Source organism: Heliangelus exortis, chromosome 5 (assembly GCF_036169615.1).
Source record: "Heliangelus exortis chromosome 5, bHelExo1.hap1, whole genome shotgun sequence".
Lineage (NCBI taxonomy): Eukaryota > Metazoa > Chordata > Aves > Apodiformes > Trochilidae > Heliangelus > Heliangelus exortis.
The window spans coordinates 23937873-23955820 of NC_092426.1; the positions used below are offsets into that span (position 1 = coordinate 23937873).

Below are 17948 nucleotides of genomic sequence, written 5' to 3' on the forward strand. Positions count from 1 at the left end.
TGAGGCCACATCTGGAATATTGTGTCCAGTTCTGGGCCCCTCAGTACAAGAAGGAGAGCGAACTGCTTGAAAGAGTCCAGAGCAGAGCCTCCAAGATGATTAAAGGAGTGGAACATCTCTCTTATGAGGAAAGGCTGAGGGAGCTGGGTCTCTTCATCTTGGAGAAGAGGAGAATAAGGGGTGACCTCATCAGTGTTTATAAAAAAGGGAGAGCCATGAGGATGGTGCCAGGCTCTTCTCAAGGAAGCTGAACATAAGCCAGCAGTGTGCCCAGGTAGCCAAGAAGGCCAATGGCATCCTGGCTTGTATCAGGAACAGCGTGGCCAGCAGGTCCAAGGAAGTGATTCTGCCCCTGTACTCAGCGCTGGGGAGGCCACACCTTGAGTCCTGTGTCCAGTTCTGGGCCCTCAGTTCAGGAAGGATATCAAGGTCCTGGAGCAGGTCCAAAAGAGGGCAACTGGGCTGGTGAAGGGACTCAAGCACAGATCCTATGAGGAGAGGCTGAGGGAGATGGGGTTGTTCAGCCTGGAGAAGAGGAGGCTCAGAGGAGACCTCATCACTCTCTACAACTCCCTGAAAGGAGGGTGTAGCCAGGTGGGGGTTGGTCTCTTTTCCCAGGCAATTCTCAGCAAGACAAGAGGGCATGGTCTCAAGTTGTGCCGGGGGAAGTTTAGGTTGGACATTAGAAAGAATTTCTTTACTGAGAGGGTGATCAAGCATTGGAATGGGCTGCCCCGGGAAGTAGTGGATTCTCCATCCCTGGAGATATTTAAAAAGAGACTGGATGTGGCACTCAGTGCCATGGTCTGGTAACTGCAGTGGTAGCAGATCAAGGGTTGGACTTGATGATCTTTGAGGTCCCTTCCAACCCAGCCAATTCTATGATTCTATGATTCAATTGTTCCAAATGATAGGACAAGAGGCAACAGATCCAAGCTTGAGCATAGGATGATCCATATAAACACGAGGAAATTCTTTTTAATGTGAAGATGACAGAGCACTGGAACAGGCTGCCCAGGAAGGCTGTTCCTGCAGGTGACCCTGGTCTGGCAGGGGGCTGGACTCGATCTTTCGGGGTCCCTTCCAACGCATAACTTTCTGTGATTCTGTGATTTTTTTTTTTTTTTCTGTGATCAATCCATATTGAATCCCTTGTGCAGTAAGCAGCCCTAGGAAGGTTTTGTAGAATTAGTATTATAAATAACACCTCCAATCCCTTTGTGAGTGTTGAAAGTATTGTCATTCTTCTAATCACTATATCCTATCTTTGATCCATAACAAATATTCACACCCAGCTCTATTAACCTCCATCATGATTGTGACATATCTGTATTTCTAAGTACTACACCAGCAGAAATAGTTAAAATCTTTCTTTCTCCTGTGATTTTAGGCTTTGCTTTTTCTCATCATTGAAAATATTTATAATGAGAAAATCAATACAATGAGAAAATGACTTGGTCTTTTGAGTGATCATGAATCCCAGATTCATTTTTTTAGTATGACATTACTGTAATATTTCCAGATATATACCATTTTGTTATATAGCACAAGCGAATTGCAGGAGTTACTTCTTGAAGCTCATCATGCACAGCCTCTTTACTATAGGCACAAGGTCAGAGACACCCCTGACTTTGAATAAGGCTGTAACCAACAAATAGAGAAATTGCAGCTAAACACCTGCCAAAGGCTTTCCTGGGCTCACCCCTTTACTTGCTTTAGTTTTAAAATTTCTCCATATTACCTCTGCTCACCATTGTCTTCCAGTTAAAACAGCAGATTTTCCAGTTGGTTATTCCAGTCCACTCTTCAGTTCTCTTAGAACAGCTTGACCGTGGCTATGCACATGTAGATATATACCTGTATGTTTGTATATCTCACAGGTTACACAGATGAAGACTCGGTGTTGGAGGACTTAGAAATCACATTTAAATACAAGAAAAATCTTCACAGCTGATCAGTTTTTTCATCAAAAGGAAATGTCCTGCACAGGCTAAGGAGAGGTATCTGCAGAGGCTGAAGTTCCAGCTACCTCTAAGAGTAATGGTAAAAAGACAAAGGATTTCTGGCACAGGATGAATGGTGAAGGGAATATTTCTAGATATTGATCCCGAAAGGGGAAAATTATTTGTGCAGTAGGTGATAGGAAAGCCACCTGATGAGCTATTAGATTGTTGGGATGGAAGAAAGCATCTCTGTCTTTTAGAGAGACTGAAAGAAAAGTCAGGTGTTGGATTCCCTTCCATTCATTCCACCTTACATCCCTGCCTGAAAAGAAGTAACCATGAAACTCCATGCACTGCAGAAATATTTGACAGCTGCCTTGTTGGCTGAGGAGGTGTGAAGGGGAAATTAGTTATATGTGGTTCTTCCTTGTCCCACCAGTAGCTGCACAGAGAACTGAGCTCATGCTACAGCAGAAAGGAAAGCACACAGTGAGCTGAGTGACTTCCTGATGCTATTCCCTTAAATCTGCTCAGAAGGGAGAGTCACACTTGAAATGCTTAAAGCAGCAGCAGGTGCTTAGGCTGACTGCTGGAACTAACAACCACTCTCCAAAATACTGAACAACTGCTGCTCCTAAGAAGTCCTAAAATGTTACTGAATCCAGACCTTCCTTTACTTCCCCACTGACACTAGTTGACTGTGCTATGTTATAGGTCTTGCTGACAATTTCAGAGTATTACCAGTTGATCCTCCCATTCTCACATTTCATTGTAAAACTAGGGGTTGTGTTACCTAGGGCCTGTGGGCATCCTTTTCCAGGGCAAACATCATTTCTACTAAATATGGGTTAGTGTATCTCCCCTGGTGGAATACATGTGTTCATTCTGCCACACATCCCACAATTGCTGGCTCTTCTTGTTCATACAGCTCAAGAAAATGTGCAGTTAATGCAGCCCGAATTAATTTATGCTCTAGGAACTGCGAGATGGGTAAAACTGTGAAACTGCTCCCTGGGGAGGAGTTTAAATTAGCCATTCTTTATTTTGTACATTTGATTCTTCAGAGCTGAAACCAGCCAAAAAAGCCATTTCTAATGGATGCTGGTCTCTTCCATGCTTTTCTGTAAAACTGGTGTAGAGACAGAGACAACAGAATGAGTAATTCTTTGCCATTAAAGAAGAGCAGAGCTTAAAAATATGATGCCATGCAGAAAAAAAAAAAAGTACAATTTAGCAAACCAAATCCACTTTCTGAGTAGGAAGATCACTTTGCAGAAGAACTGGAGTATTATATTGACACAGCTATTACAAGAGGTCGATCAGCTCTGTATCTCTTGTCCAGTACAAAACAAAACAAATAGCAGAACCATTTCCTTTTTGTATTTCAGTTAATCATAGCATAAAACACCCAATAATTGAAACAGATACCTATGTGGCTGCTCTTGAATCAAACGAGAAACATCGAGTGCATTTTTTTTACACGAACTTAGTAAAACACACTTGGCCAATCCACTACAGAGTTCTGAAAGCAGCATCCACACATCTAACTGCATTAGCAAAAATAGAGTGATAATATCCAATAGGCCATGATTTACCTAGTTAAGAATTATTTTCTTACACTAAAGTAAAAGTAAAGAAAAAAAACAGAGGCTTCCTTACTGGTAGCACTGCCACCATTGGATATTAACTTAAATTTTTCATTTCATTCCTCGTCCTCCTTAACTAGTCTGACACATGAGTATTTTCGAGGGAGAGGTATTAATTTTGATGTCAGTGATGTTGCTCAAGTCACTGCATGTGCGCTGAATGATGCCTAGAAAAATGAAATACAATGAATTGCACTACAATTGAAAAAAAAAAAAAAAAACTAAAATTAAAATAAAATAAACAAAATCCGGTAACGGAACGTGGTTACTGCAACGAGCCACTCAATGTCTCCGGCGCCTTGTACAGCTCCGATGAAAGGCACACCCTGGGTGTGACCTGTGAGACCCCGGCAGTCCCGGCACTCCCGGGAGCGCTGCCGGTGCCCGAGGGTGCGGCAGACTGTGTCTCCGGGAGGGTCACCCTCCGCCTCGCTCCCACCAGCAGCTGGGAGGCACTGCCCGCGGTCGGGCCGCTCCGGAGCCCCTGCGCCCAGCTGCGGGGGGCTGAAGGGGCGAACAACCCGGGGCCCAAAAGCAGGCGGTGAGGAGGCAGGGCCGGGCGGTGAGTGGTGGGACCACCCTGCCCTCCTTGACAAGGACGGGGCAGCGGAAGGGCACGTCTAGTCCGGACAGGAGGATCCAAACCACGGAGTCCTGAGGAGGATGAGGAGGTGCAGAAAGAAAAGGGGATGCCCCCTCCTACCTCGAGTCGGTCGGGGGAAGGGTGTCGCTTGGTCGGACATTAGAAAAGGTCACGCATCAAAGGCTCCGAAGCAAGCTCTGACCCCATGCAGTGCCCTCACCTGCCCAGGCGCTGGTCCTGAGCGAGGAAAAGGTAAACGCCAGCTTATCGCATCGAACTGGCTGAGGAACTGCGGGGACCGGGATCGCGGTAGTGACCGCCTCGCCAGGGGGTCCTCCGGGCAGCAGGACCCCGGGTGGGTCCAGGGGACCCCACGGGCTCTTCTCATTGGGGGCTCAGCTGCAGAAAGAGAGACAGGGATGCTCTGCCTGTATGAGGCGGGGAGAACAAGTCCCCCGACTCTGCCGTCGTCTCGACGGGGTCGCTCCGGATCGAGGGGAGCTTTCCGCAGTCACTGATCCCTGCTCTGGGAGCGCCCCGGGGCTGCTCAGGCTCCCACCCCGTCCAAAGGACTCGGCTCTGGTTGGCGGCACGTTCCCACCCGTCTACTGTTTGCTCCCTTGGATAGGGGAGGATTTCGGGTTAGAAACAGATAGGAAGAGGGATTTCCCACCGTTGGGAGAGATGGATGGGCAAGGACAGGGAGAGGGTGGAAGAGGCTGAGGTGTCCCACGGCATTTGAGTATATCCGCTGCGCAGGGTTGGGTCTGACCGGAGAGCCGGGTATCAGCGACCCTCCGCAGGAGACGGGTACGGGGAAAAGAAGATTGTGCAGTGAGGAGCAGGGAAAGCATCTTGATGCGGAGATAACCTCACAGCTCTTTTCCGAGCTAAACGTCTACTCCGCACAAGAACTACCGAGAGACTCCCGGACAGGAGACGATGACATTTGAGTAAAACTAAATAAAATACTGTAAATGAAACCGAAAGGATGGCCGGCAGACGCTGCCTCTGCCAGGGAAAAGGTGGTTCGTACGCTGGAACGAACTAAAGCAGCGCTCCACAGTTATGAAGTCCCTCCGACCCCATTGGCCACCCGCCCCCTGCCTGGGACGGTGCCTGCGGGAGGCGCTCCCGAGCAGCGGCGGGCAAGGGGCACCGGGCAGGACCGTGGCCGGAGCAGAGGCCGAGGACGGGGCCGCGCCCCGCTGCTGCCTGTGGACTCTTCCCACGGGCGATGCCCCTCGGCCTGGCTTAACAGCCGGTACCCCTCAGCGATGCCCTTCCTCAAAAGCGGCCACTTGCTGAGCGGTCTTTGCGGGGCCCAGCTTTCACTGCCAGTGCTGGTAGCACGGGCTCCTGTGGACGTCCTCCCCTGGCTCCATACACAGATGAACCACACACAGTTTCAGGCCAGTTAATGAGTTTCCCTCCTCGGCAGCACGTACAGGTTTGTAAAGGAGCTGAGACTGCTCCCATGTAGACAGGGAAAATACAGCTCACCTCAGCCTGGTTTTCTCCAAATTGCACAAACAGCCTTTGCTGAAAATAATTTTCAAAATAAAGTATACAGATCGATCAGAAACTGGAGCTACTCTAAGGAGAGCTGGGGAGAGGTTCTGTGTAAATTGGGACTGGGTTACCATCCCGGAATCTAGAAAACGAGTAAGTGGCTAAACTTGTGGGGAGCTCCTGGCTGCCGTCACACATCCTCTGTCCTAGGAGAATCCTTCCCTTCTCGTTGAGCCTGCTGCAAAGGGTACAGACAAATCACGCTGGACTCTGGGAGTATCCCATATAGTGCTTCACAGAGGCTCAATTGAGGAACAAGGGCAACTACCTCAATAACCTCCTTTTTCTGTGACAACCCTCCTCTTCACGCTAGGAAGACTTCTCTCCACCAGGGCTACAAACTCCAGTAGCTCAGGCTGAAGGGAATTTCCAGCAGCCGAAACGCTCTCTGAAATTACAGATAGGAGCCCGTCTGTGCTCTCACCTTTAGGAGCAGCCTTGGAACAGAGGGAACCGAGCCCAGAGCAGGGGCCGGACAACAGGAGGCGCTGCGGCTTTGCACAACCCCCGGCATGGCCGCCCGGCCCGACCCGACCCGGCCCGGCCCTGGGCATCCTGGAGGGGGCGGCCCGGGAGGGCGGCCACCGTGGACAGTGGCTTTGCCGGACGCCACGTCTGCTCCGCCCGGAGAAACGCCTCCGCAGTTCGTAGCAGCATCCGATAAGCGTGGCCGGCTTCGTGCCTGCTCTTTTTTTTCCAGGTACAGAGTGACCCCATACGTGGGCTGCCCGGCGTCCCGGCGGGTGTTGCCCCCGCAGAGCTGAGCTCTGGGAAGTAGGGCAGCACCGCCCCGAGGTCAGCCGAAGGGGAGGTGCAGCCAGCGGAGTCTCAGGGACCGCTGCAGCCGTCCCAGTCTCACCGCATGCAGTGGCGAGGAACCCCACGGACCTCAAGTACTGAATTAAACAAGCCACCACAGAAGGGTCTCTTTTTTCAGACTTACAGACCACTTCCAGTAGTGAAAGAAGCAGGGTGCATACATGAAGACCGCAATTGTAGTACTTCTTAGAGTTTTCCACTGAGTTTTGTTCCAATTTCCATGGGTGTAGTTTGACCATTTGGGAAAGCAGAGGTTTAATCCAGTGCTTTTATCTATTTCCTTCAAGACACGTTTTCTTGTTCTCATCTGCTGATTCCAGAGTTCTGTTTGTTTCGAGGATTTGACTTAATTCTGTTACCAGATTTAAAGAAAGAAAGACGACTAGGGAAAAAACAAAGAACGGGATAACAGAAAACGCACTTGGAGGACAAGTTACAACGTATCTGTCGAGGCAGAGATATGCTACATCTTGTCATTTGAATCCTGGGTCTCTGTATAAGAAATTTTAAAATCGTGTTTGTGAGGGTGACGTTTTCGCAGACCACTGGCAGACAAATCACTGAGGAAAACAATTGTGATCCTCCTGAACGATAAACATGCCAGGTAGAAACTCAGCCCCCGATTTGCTTTTTAAGTTTGTGTTGTATGATACGCAAGCTTTTTCAAAATCCCAAGAAACTTTATTTCCTCTTCAAATTCTTATTATCTGGAAAGTTATCTGTATTTGTGATGCTTTATTTGTTTGTTTGGTGGTGGCATTATGTTTTGATTTGGTTTTTTGTTTGTTTTTTGGGGGGGTTGTTTTTTTGTTTGGTTGGTTGGTGGGGTTTTTGTTTGTTTGTTTGTGTTTTTTTTAATATCGGGTGATAAAAGTTCTAGTAACTGAATAGGAACTAACACACAAAGGATAGACAAGAGAAACCCAAGAAAAGTATATGGTTTTAACGTAAGCTTGAAGAACCAGACAGGATAGGAGCGGAAAGAGCAAATGCTCGATCCATCTACAGAGATTGAGAGATTCCCTCCATAATAATAAAGAACGTTGTCCTTTGTCGGAATTTTTTTTCTGTGTTGCCCCCCTTAGCTTTTACTAGCCTCCTCCTCCCCTGTTCTTGCGACAATCGGGTTAACGGGCAAGAAGTTGGTATGAAGATACCTGCTACTCATTATTGCTGGTCCTGGGTGCCTAGCACCAGGGAAAGCTTCCAGCGGAGCCTTTTGGGCTGGAGGCTTTCCACAGTAAAGATATAAAATGGTTCCAGTGACTCACCTGATGTTTGCCAAGTGGAGGTTAATATCGGTGGATCCGCATTCAAGCCTCTGGCCGCCTTTACTGTGTGGCTGTAGTGTTATGTCTCAGCGCCGTGACTCACATGGTTTCTAAATGTAAGGCACCAGAGAAGAAATATCATCATGACCATCTACATAGGAAAGCAGCCCCGTTCGAAGGGCTAGGTTCAGCCCATGAGGAGATCGGAGGGCTCTGGAAAGCACGAAGTCGAGCCCTCCTGCTCCCAGCCCGGAGCGCTGAACCCTGTCCGCCGCCCCGAGGGCGCCGAGAGCGGGGAGCTCCGTGGTGGTACCTGTGCGGGCACCAGCTTTGAAGCGAGAGGCGGGAGCGGGGGGAGCGGGGGTACCGCAGGACTAGGGACTTTGGAGCACGTCCCGGCCACCAAGTTAAAGGAGCATCTACTGGACTTCAGTAAATATTGCCCCTAATCTCAGGGGTTTAAGGCTGGATGGCCTTTTGCATTCTCTTCAAACAGAGGGGACTGCCCTTCCCTTATCTACCTCATTTAATTTCCACCGATCCTTCCTAGCATTTGTCCTGTCCATCTGAAAGGAGGTGTCCGTCACCCCCCCTCTTTCCTGCTCTCCCCCCACCCCTCGTCTCTCCTTGTCTCACAAGCTTAAACCAATTACGCCGCCTTTGCAAATAAAGTGCCGCCCCGGGGGGAGTTGCAGGCTAGGGGAACTGCCTTGTTTGCAGGTGCATCTCCGGCTTTGTAGGTGCGAACGCCTTTGTGCGGCGGACAAATGGGGAGAGGAGGAGGAGGAGGTGGGTACTCTGCGACGTAAGATCCACATCAGCTCAACTCCACTCACATCCCAGCCGGCACTTCCTCACTTTCTCAACTGTCTCGCCCCACACCGCTCCCTGCCTCCTTTTTGGCTGGTTATAGAGGAGAATTCAGCACCCCCCGCCCCTCCCAAGAGCTGGCTTCCTGCTAGGTCGGGCTTTCGGGCTTTTTTCCTGCTGCCCGTCGCTCGCTTACAAGAGGGCTGGATGGTTACACCGGGCAGGTTGGCTCCATAATGTTAGGGACTGTGAAAATGGAAGGGCATGAGACCAGCGACTGGAACAGCTACTACGCCGACACTCAGGAGGTGAGTAAATCCCAGGGTCTGCTACGCTGGTGCCCCTCTGCAAGGGGGAGGGGAGGGTAGAGAGGTGGGAGTGGGGGGAGCTGGGAGTCTGGTGGGGGGCAGCAATCGAAGGAATCGGTTTGCGCTCCAGGTCTGCCAGAGCAAACGTGCCTCCCCCCTCCCTTCGGCGCTGAAAGCCGACCAGACTTCCCCGAGGAAAACACGGTTTCCGAGAGCCCAGGGGGGTTTAGAGGGAAACCTGGGGAGGCTGCGAGCTCGCCGAGGGGTGGCGGAGAGCCGGGGGCAGCCCTTAACCTCATCTAAAAGGCGTAATCTCCGTTTGCGGCGCACACAAAAGCTCCCCGTAAAGTCTTGGCTCGGGGCACAGGACTCGCCGCGCTGCCGGCCCCTGGCTCCTTCCCGGCAGATGGAAGGGAGCGAAGGAGACGGTCCCTAGCGCGTCCCGGGACGGGGGCAGCGCTGTCTCCAGGCTCCTCTGCGGGCCCGACGGACTCTCTGCTCGCCGTCGCCGGGGGGCTCACCTGTTAAATCCGGGTGAAAAGAACGGAGTAGGGGAAAATAGCCGTTTGTTCGTACTTTGCCAGAGGGGCTTCTGCGGCGTGCGCTGCTGCCGCGGGCCGGCGGGAGGCGCTGCCGGGAGCGGCCTGGGGAGCTGGGCCGGGAGGGGGCCCTCACCGGCCCCGCCGCACCGGCCCCTCAACGGCACCGGCTCTGTGGCCCGGCCCGGTCCGTCCCGCGGCATCCCGGTAGGCTCTTCCGCTCACCCCTCCCCCGCGCCTGATTGAAAACGTGGTGCAAAGCAAGGGGGAGAGAGCGATACTAGAAGCGCCAACAACTCAGGCAGAGGATAGGGCCACGGAAGCGCCTGGAGCCGTCCCCGGCGAGGCGCCTCGGCCCTGCGGGCCCGAGGGTCGCACTGTGCCGCTGCTGCTCTGCAGAGGTGTCCCCGGGAGAAGCCAGCCCATGGAGCAGCACCGCCAGCACCCCCTGTGATTCCCGCCCGGGAAAGAGTAGTTTCAAGGAAGTGTGATAGCGAGGCAGGCACCTAGGTGTGCGCACCCGGGCATTGCATCAGCACACCCGGACACACGGCTCCACAGTCCCCACGCCTCGTCCCGCCACCTCGGAGCTGGCACACATGCGGGCACAGGCAGATACGTGTCACCCTGCTGGCATCATATTTAACAGGAAAGGGCAAATAAGGGTCACCCTAATTATGTGCTGTTTCCAGACTCATTTATCCTCCCCGTACTCATTACCCACAAAAATAAAGTTAAGCGACCTTCACTTTTGTTTTTGTTTGGAGTTTTTAATGGGTTTTGTTTGGTTGGTTGGTTTTTGTTTGTTTTTGGAGATTTTTTTTTTAGCTTCAGTCTTTTTTCATCCCACGTTATTTATTTGAATTACTGAATGGTTGCAAGGTGGAAAACCCATCCACCTTCTACCATCTCAAATAAATAATGTTATCCCCTAAATTAAAAGCTCATTTATAAGGTAGTGGAATTTCTAGTGAGCAGGAATTAATTTCATAATTTTAACCACTGCCTACAAATCTTTGCTGTATTGCCTTTGTTCGAGGTAAACTGGGACCGTCTTTCTCTCTCCCCTGAATTTAGGTGCCGCAAGGGAAAGCACAATTTCATGTTCTCTGGCTGTGCCTTTTTTAAGAGTTGTGTTACGTGGTAGGGTGCTAAAATTTTTGCACGTCGGGCAATTGTAGAAAATCTTAGGCAGGGAAAGTTCAGCCTATTCGTACTTTGAAGAAGTTTGTTTGTTTGTTTGTTTCTTTGTTTATTTTGGTTTGCTTTTTTCTCTTTAGTTCAGAGACTAACGATAAAAAATACAGACAACGGGGAAGCTTTCCATAGATAAAACGCACGGACTCGAGCTGTTTGGGGTTTTTTATTTTCGGAAAAAATATTACCGCATCTTGTGAAAGAACAGAAATTTAAATCAGTGCAATGTGGGAGACGTGCGCGAGACTATTCTAAGAAACCGCAGGCAGCTGAATTTCTCCTCAGCTTGGACAGTGCATGCCAGTAAATTTCAATGATCTGAAGAGTTAAAGCACTTAGCTAGTTACACAAAACCAGCAAAATAGCAGAAATACTCCCGGACAAAACCTCCTCCCGGGGAAGATAGAGCCGCAGCCCAGCTCTGCGGTGCTGCTCCGTGAAGGCCGTCGGTCCGTGCGCCCCGGGGGTCCTGGCGCAACCTCTCAAGCCGAGGCACGCCGGTAAAATGGGACCGAGCAGACCCACTCTGTGTCTATCTTTAAACACATATAAAACTGAATTAAACTTTTTCATGGCACCGGCGGCCTTTCCGTGCGGCGTTTGGAAGGGGCTTTCCCGTGTGCCGGGGAAGCGGACGACGTCCGGCGACAAGCACGCTTGCACGGCTCGCTGGACAGGACAGGCGGATCCGGTCCCGCCGGGGTCTTTCTCCCTTCCTCTATGTCCTTTAACTCCCTCTCTCCGTCTCCCTGCCCTAGGTCTATTCCTCGGTGCCCGTGAGCAACATGAACTCGGGGCTGGGCTCCATGAACACCTACATGACCATGAACACCATGACGACGAGCGGCAACATGACCTCCAGCTCCTTCAACATGTCTTATGCCAACACGGGGCTGGGTGCTGGGCTGAGCCCCGGCGCCGTGGCCGGCATGCCGGCGGGCTCGGCGGGGCCGGTGAACGGGATGCCGGCCGGAGTGGCCGCCATGGGCACGGCGTTGAGCCCCGGCGGCATCAACGCCATGTCGGGCCAGCCGGCCCCCATGAACGGGCTGAGCCCCTACGGCGGCATGAACCCCTGCATGAGCCCCATGGCCTACACCCAGTCCAACCTCGGTAGGACGCGTGACGCCAAGACCTTCAAGCGGAGCTACCCCCACGCCAAGCCACCCTACTCCTACATCTCCCTCATCACCATGGCCATCCAGCAGGCGCCCAGCAAGATGCTGACGCTGAGCGAGATCTACCAGTGGATAATGGACCTTTTCCCCTACTACAGGCAGAACCAGCAGCGCTGGCAGAACAGTATCCGCCACTCACTCTCTTTCAACGACTGCTTCGTCAAGGTGGCCCGCTCTCCCGACAAGCCCGGCAAGGGCTCCTACTGGACCCTGCATCCCGACTCCGGAAACATGTTTGAAAACGGCTGCTACCTCCGCCGGCAAAAGCGCTTTAAGTGCGAGAAGCCGGCGAACAGCAAAACCTCTCAGGAGGGCAGGAAAGATCAGGCCGGGGCCTCCAGTTCCAGCTCCAACTCCCCCCTGCACAGAGGCCACAATAAATCCGGGCAGTTGGACACCGCCACTTCCCTCTCCAGCTCCAACCCGTCCACCAGCCCCCAGTCTATGGACCACACAGGATCGAGCACGGAGCTTAAGACCTCGGCCTCGACTGCCTCTTCCACCATCAGCTCCGTCCCCACCTTGGCCTCCGTCCCGCACCCCCCTCACTCCTTAGCCCACGAACCCCAGCTCCACCTCAAGGGAGATCCCCACTACTCCTTCAACCACCCCTTTTCCATCAACAACCTCATGTCCTCCTCGGAGCAGCAGCACAAGCTGGACTTCAAAGCCTACGAGCAGGCGCTGCAATATTCCTCCTACGGGGCCAGCATCCCCGGCGGGCTGCCTCTGGGCAGCGCCTCCATGGCGGGACGGAGCAGCATCGAGCCTTCGGCCCTGGAACCCTCCTACTACCAAGGTGTGTATTCCAGACCCGTGCTAAACACCTCCTAGCTCTGCACCCCCACCTGCCAGGGCCGACCCCTTCTTCCCTTTCCCCCTCTTCCCGTTTCCTGGCTTCCCTAGCCTATTTCCCTCTCCTGCGACAAACCGAGGTGTTGCCGCACGCTGTGTGCAGAGGACTGTTACTTTTTAATTGTCTCTCAACGCGTTGTGTGTTGTCATGATCCACCACGACCTCCTGCAAAGCCAGCCACGTCCTGCTTGTACATACCCCTCCGCACCCCCGCCGCCCAGCCCCGCTCCCCGGAGAACCCCACCAAGCTTTGCAGGGTGTTACTAAAAAGAAGAAAAAAATGTTGAGCTTGTAAAGTACTTGTTCGTGCTTTCCGCCCCCCACCCTTCTCCCCCTTCCGTGCTCTATAATCTCATGTGAGTTTACAGGTATGTGGCAATACTTTAACAATACGGAGATGAAGAAGAGAGTAGACGTTTAAGGCTTTTTTTTAATTAAAAAGGCTTTGAAGGACAATACTGCTGTGAAGTAGCAAAACACTAAGAGAATCTCTAAGCAACAAGAGGACTATTTACTTTCTCGGATCATCCTTTTGATACTTGCAAAATAAACCTTCGGCTAGTACAACCCGCATACACCCAGATGCTGAGGGACAGATCCTGTACTCCTGGAGGGACCAACTGGAGCTTTGGAGTGCAGGATTCGACCCTTCTTTTCTTCCAAGTGTTACTTGTCTTGGGATGTAATATAAAGTTACAAGAGGTCACAGCCAGTTGGATATTTTTTTCCTTCCCATCTGTTACTGAAGATTCTCGTTCATCAGGAACTCTCATCAACACGTGGATGACATGCTTATTTAATTTAAGTGTCTCTTCATTGTGTACCAGATAGAACTGTCTATCTATAACAAGGTTATTTTCCCCCTCCCCCAGGAAACGTTGACTATTACACCGACACAAGGAAAAGAGGAGAGCTCTTTCTCCCTCCCCTTTTCCAATTTGTTTAATAAATTCCACATCCAATTTTTTCTTGTGTGTGTGTGTGTGGCCGTTTAATTATCGCCATCGTCAGCTTGTTTCATCCAGTGTTAATGCACTTTCCACAGTTTTACACGGTGTTAGCATAGCCAGACGGGTTTTATTATTATTCCTGTTCGCTGTCTCAATGTTCTTAATTTATTGCATGGTTTATATTTTTTTCTTTCTTTACAGCTGGAAATTGCTTTAAATGACAGTAAAAAAATTACACGTGAATTTAAGAAATTTTGTTAATTTTATAAATGTGATTGTAATGGAAAAATATTTTGATTTAAAACGATAACTGAGAATTTAATGCGTGAAGTATGGTTTTGATCATTTGCAGTTAAGGACTTTAAATAAATCAAATGTTAACAATGAAAGATTTCTGCTATTTTCTTTTAAAATTTCTGGGGCGAGTTACAGAGGACGGAGCTATGTGCCACGGAAGCAAACGTAGCTCTTAAAGCATGTGTGTAAAGCGGAAAGATTTGTACAGCCAAGCTTGTGCGGAGGGCTCGGGGGAGGTGTCGTTGCTGCGGAAAGGAAGGGGACGAGCCCGTAGGGTGTGTTTGCCGGGCGCTGCCATACTACCGGTGTGTGATGTGCGGGTATAGATGTGGTAGTATCTTTTTTTTTTTTTTTTTTTTTTTTTCTTTTAATTCACAGTGCTGTGGTAGTTTGAGAGCGAGAGAAGGAAAAAGACACCCGAGGCGGTATAACATCCTGGGTGTTTTGCGGCCGGGGCGGCGGCAGCCAGACCCTGCTTCCTGCCGCCGGATTGGGCTACATCGGAGGGGAGCATCACTAGCACTGCCCCACCTCTCCCCGGGACACTGGAAAGGCCGGGCCGAGCTCCCAACCCACCTCCCGCTTTGTAGCTGTGGCTCGGATCGACCCCGGTAATAACAGCAGCAGCGCTGGTCGCCAGCAAGTGGCATCGTCGAGGGGCGGGGAGCTTGGGGGGTATTATGTGTGTGTGTTAAACGTGAACAGATATCGTTATGCTTGGACGCTTTCTAGCACGGCCGCCAGATAAAAGACCTGTGTAATTCTCATAATTATCACATAATTGCCCCCTGAAGGGTTAGGGACAGAGGTAACAAACTAAATTTAAGTGTCGATTTAGAAAAGAAAAGCCAAGACAGCGTCCCAGAAACGTCACCAAATTCCTCTAGCACTACTACCAGCGAAAAACTGGAGAAAAAATATTGGACAGTACTCCTCTGCCGCGGACTTCGCAGGAGCGGCCGCTGGCAGCCCGGCAGCGAGGAGCCGAGGTGCGAGCACGGCGCTCTCGGAAAGACCGAGATGGCTCCGGCGCTGCGCTCCGAGGCTGCGCTCGGGAGAGCGGAGATTTACCGCGGGTCCAAGAGCGGGAGGGAGAGGGGTCTTGTACCCGGGATGCCCTGTTTGGCCAGGTACCCCGTGATCTGGCTGTACGCCCCCTTCGCCCTTTCTGTGTCCTGAACTGGCAAACACTAGGAGATCCCCTGCAGCCAGGGGCAGATGCGGGTTGCTGGGCACCAAGTACGGGCAGATGGGTTCCTCTTCTTCTGACAGAAGGAACTCCGTGCGAATAGAAACAAGATGAAGCTCTTCAGCGGGACTTCACTTATCTCCCACAGACTGGTCTATAGAGAATATGCCACTGCAGAGTGGAGATATTGATATTTTCTGTGAACAAGCCCAAGGCATTAAATCAAACGACCGACAGCGATAAGGCTGCAGGTTTCACATATCAGCTGAGGAGCACACACAGTGTGTAATGGAAATATTCGGGGTGTGGGTAATAAAAGTGTTTAAGCGGACCGACGCGGCTCCAAACCTCTCATAGATAAGGAGCGGAGCCTGTCACGGATACAGCCCATGCCCCTTCGCCACTCGCCATCAAGATTATATTTCTTCCCTGTCTTCTGGAAGGCAAATGGTGGCTGCGGTGGGCTAACAGGGATGCGGCTCATGTTAAAAATGCGTGTCTCCGCTGCAACGAGTGCAGATTTCTGCGATCTGGACTTGGAAGTCAAGAGAGGGGAGGAGAGTCCCCTGTTTTCTGTCCCGTTCCTAGCTACCCTGCTGCTGGTTTAATGCTGTGCTCAAGATACCCCCAGCTACAGTGCAAAGTAAACTAAAAGAAGAGGTTGCACCCTCCCGCACCACAATATGAACAGATCCCTTTGTGCCGGCAGGGAAGGAGCTGGCGGGTGCGGGGTTTTTAACCGTATCATAGGTGGTGTAAAGTCCTGCTCCGGGGGACACAGGCAAAGCCAGGGGCCCGCCAGGCTGCAGGCTCCTGCAGTCACTTCAATTTAAAAACTTCGCTTTTTCCTTCACGGCAATTATCTCCGACCGGCCACGTGCGAGGGAGAGAAAACGGCTCATTTAACGTCATTAAACACAAGCGGGGAGTAATTCAGGGCGGCGGGGGATCTCTGTAAAGATTTACGCCGAGTTTGGGCGGTGAGGAGGGCCCCGGCCCTGGGCGGGGGGGTATTGGGGGTTGGGGGGAGGTGTAGGGAGCCTTCGCAGGACGCGCTGACGGGGCTGGACCCGTCGAGGTGCTGCAGCGGAGCTGGGGCCGCGACTCCGCGGGGATGGGCAGGGACGGTCCCCGCAGCCGGGGGCGAGGAACCGCGGCGGATCCTGCCGTGGCACAGCGGGATCCTCCTCTGCAACGGGGATCGACAGCACTGCGACGCCCGGCAAGTGGGGAAGGATGGAACCTTCTCCCGTGGCACCTCCTCGGAGCACCTGTGAAGAGAACTTTCCCTCCTTAAAGTCGAAGGAATCAAAACAACTTCAGCAGCCCCAAATCAGGGCGCGGGGAAGGTGGGGGAGAAGAAATACAATTACAAGCATCTCGTGTCGTTTTCTCAGTGCGAATGGACAAGACTGATAGCTACGTCGGCAAACGATTGGAGGGTGTACATTTATTGAAAGGAATTAAAGTGCACGGTACTGAAAGATGAGAAAGAACATTTCCCGGTCATTTTTTTCCCCTCTGAAACTTAGTCATGTCAATAAAATATAAGTAAATCACAAAGGAACAGCTCAAGAAAACACTTCAGTCGTTGGCATAGCTTTTTTTTTTATTATTATTATTATTATTATTATTATTATTATTATTATTATTATTATTATTATTATTATTATTATTATTATTTTAAATGTTGAGTAGATATTGAATATTTGACCGGGTACTGGTCCGTTAACACCAGAAATAAATTAATTTCCTCCCTGTAACAATATGAGAGCAAGTAATTCGGTTTCATTTTTACAGTGATACTGCAGATAAAACGCTTGATTGCGATAATAATGTACCATTTATTACTTCTGAAAATATATTTTAAAAACAGACACTCAATAAATATACCATTTTTGTATTCATTTTTGAGATCATTTTAATTCATGAAGAAGCAAATTATCTTCATATAAACATGGGATATACATGGGATATATGCCTCTCGGGAGGCATATAGATGTGTATGTTAACATATATATAATTAATATGTATTTGTTTCCAGGGGAGAGAAGTGATAATATACACAATACGCAATGACCATGCAAAAATCACATCACAGTAGTGCACAGAGTGTGACCGGGGTAAGAAAGTGTACTTGTAGGTCGTCACAAAACATCCACGCTGCAATATTGTGTTAGGAAATCCAGGAAAATGGCTAATAGCTAAAATAAAAATGAAATTAGTTTGATTTTTTAAATGTCAAGGGCGGTGCTGCAAATGGATCTGGGTTTTGTTGTTCTTGTTTGTTTTTTCTCCTAATGTACACCCAAGCAGAGTAATAACTTTTAAAAAATAAATAAAATAAAAGACTACATTTTCTGCGATTTGCAGTGTCGAAAGGTCTTTTTCATAGGGAGAAAATAATTCAGGGAAGAGAAGAGGGGAAACAGGAGGCGATAAGAAGAAAACCTGCCTTTGTTCTCTCTGGTTATTTTCTACTAATTATTCTGGCCATTGTGACAAAGTAGTAGTTAAGGATAGATTAGTGTAAATAATGTCGCATTTCACTCCCAAACGGTGCAACTCTCTGGCCCACGTCCTGCCATGGTGTTTGTGTTTCTCTCCTTCATTTCAAACAGAAACTCATTGAGATTTCAAATCTTTGAACTTTGGACGGATCAAACTGCCACCGCTCACCTATGTCTCCAGTCATTAAGATTTAAAACATATGTACCTTAATGGCAGAATCCATTTGTCTGTAAGAGTGGGAAAAAAATGCAATCTCTTCTCTTTTCCCCACCCCAAACC

General features: G+C 50.2%; 1 protein-coding gene across 4 annotated transcripts; it reads left to right on the forward strand.

The window, feature by feature from the left end:
• The first annotated feature begins 8537 nt into the window (after positions 1–8537).
• On the forward strand, positions 8538–17524 carry FOXA1 (forkhead box A1). Of its 4 annotated transcripts, none has more exons than XM_071746091.1 (3): positions 8610–8952; positions 11447–12665; positions 13091–14061. In XM_071746091.1, exons 1-3 carry the CDS (start codon positions 8881–8883, stop codon positions 13141–13143), a joined length of 1344 nt encoding a protein of 447 aa, XP_071602192.1. In that variant the 5' UTR covers positions 8610–8880; the 3' UTR covers positions 13144–14061. The 4 variants fall into 4 exon arrangements, with proteins under 4 accessions (XP_071602195.1, XP_071602192.1, XP_071602194.1 ...); XM_071746093.1 differs by lacking the exon at positions 13091–14061 and adding an exon at positions 17203–17524 and having other exon boundaries at positions 8611–8952; XM_071746092.1 differs by having other exon boundaries at positions 8611–8952; positions 13165–14061.
• The last annotated feature ends 424 nt before the right edge of the window (positions 17525–17948 follow it).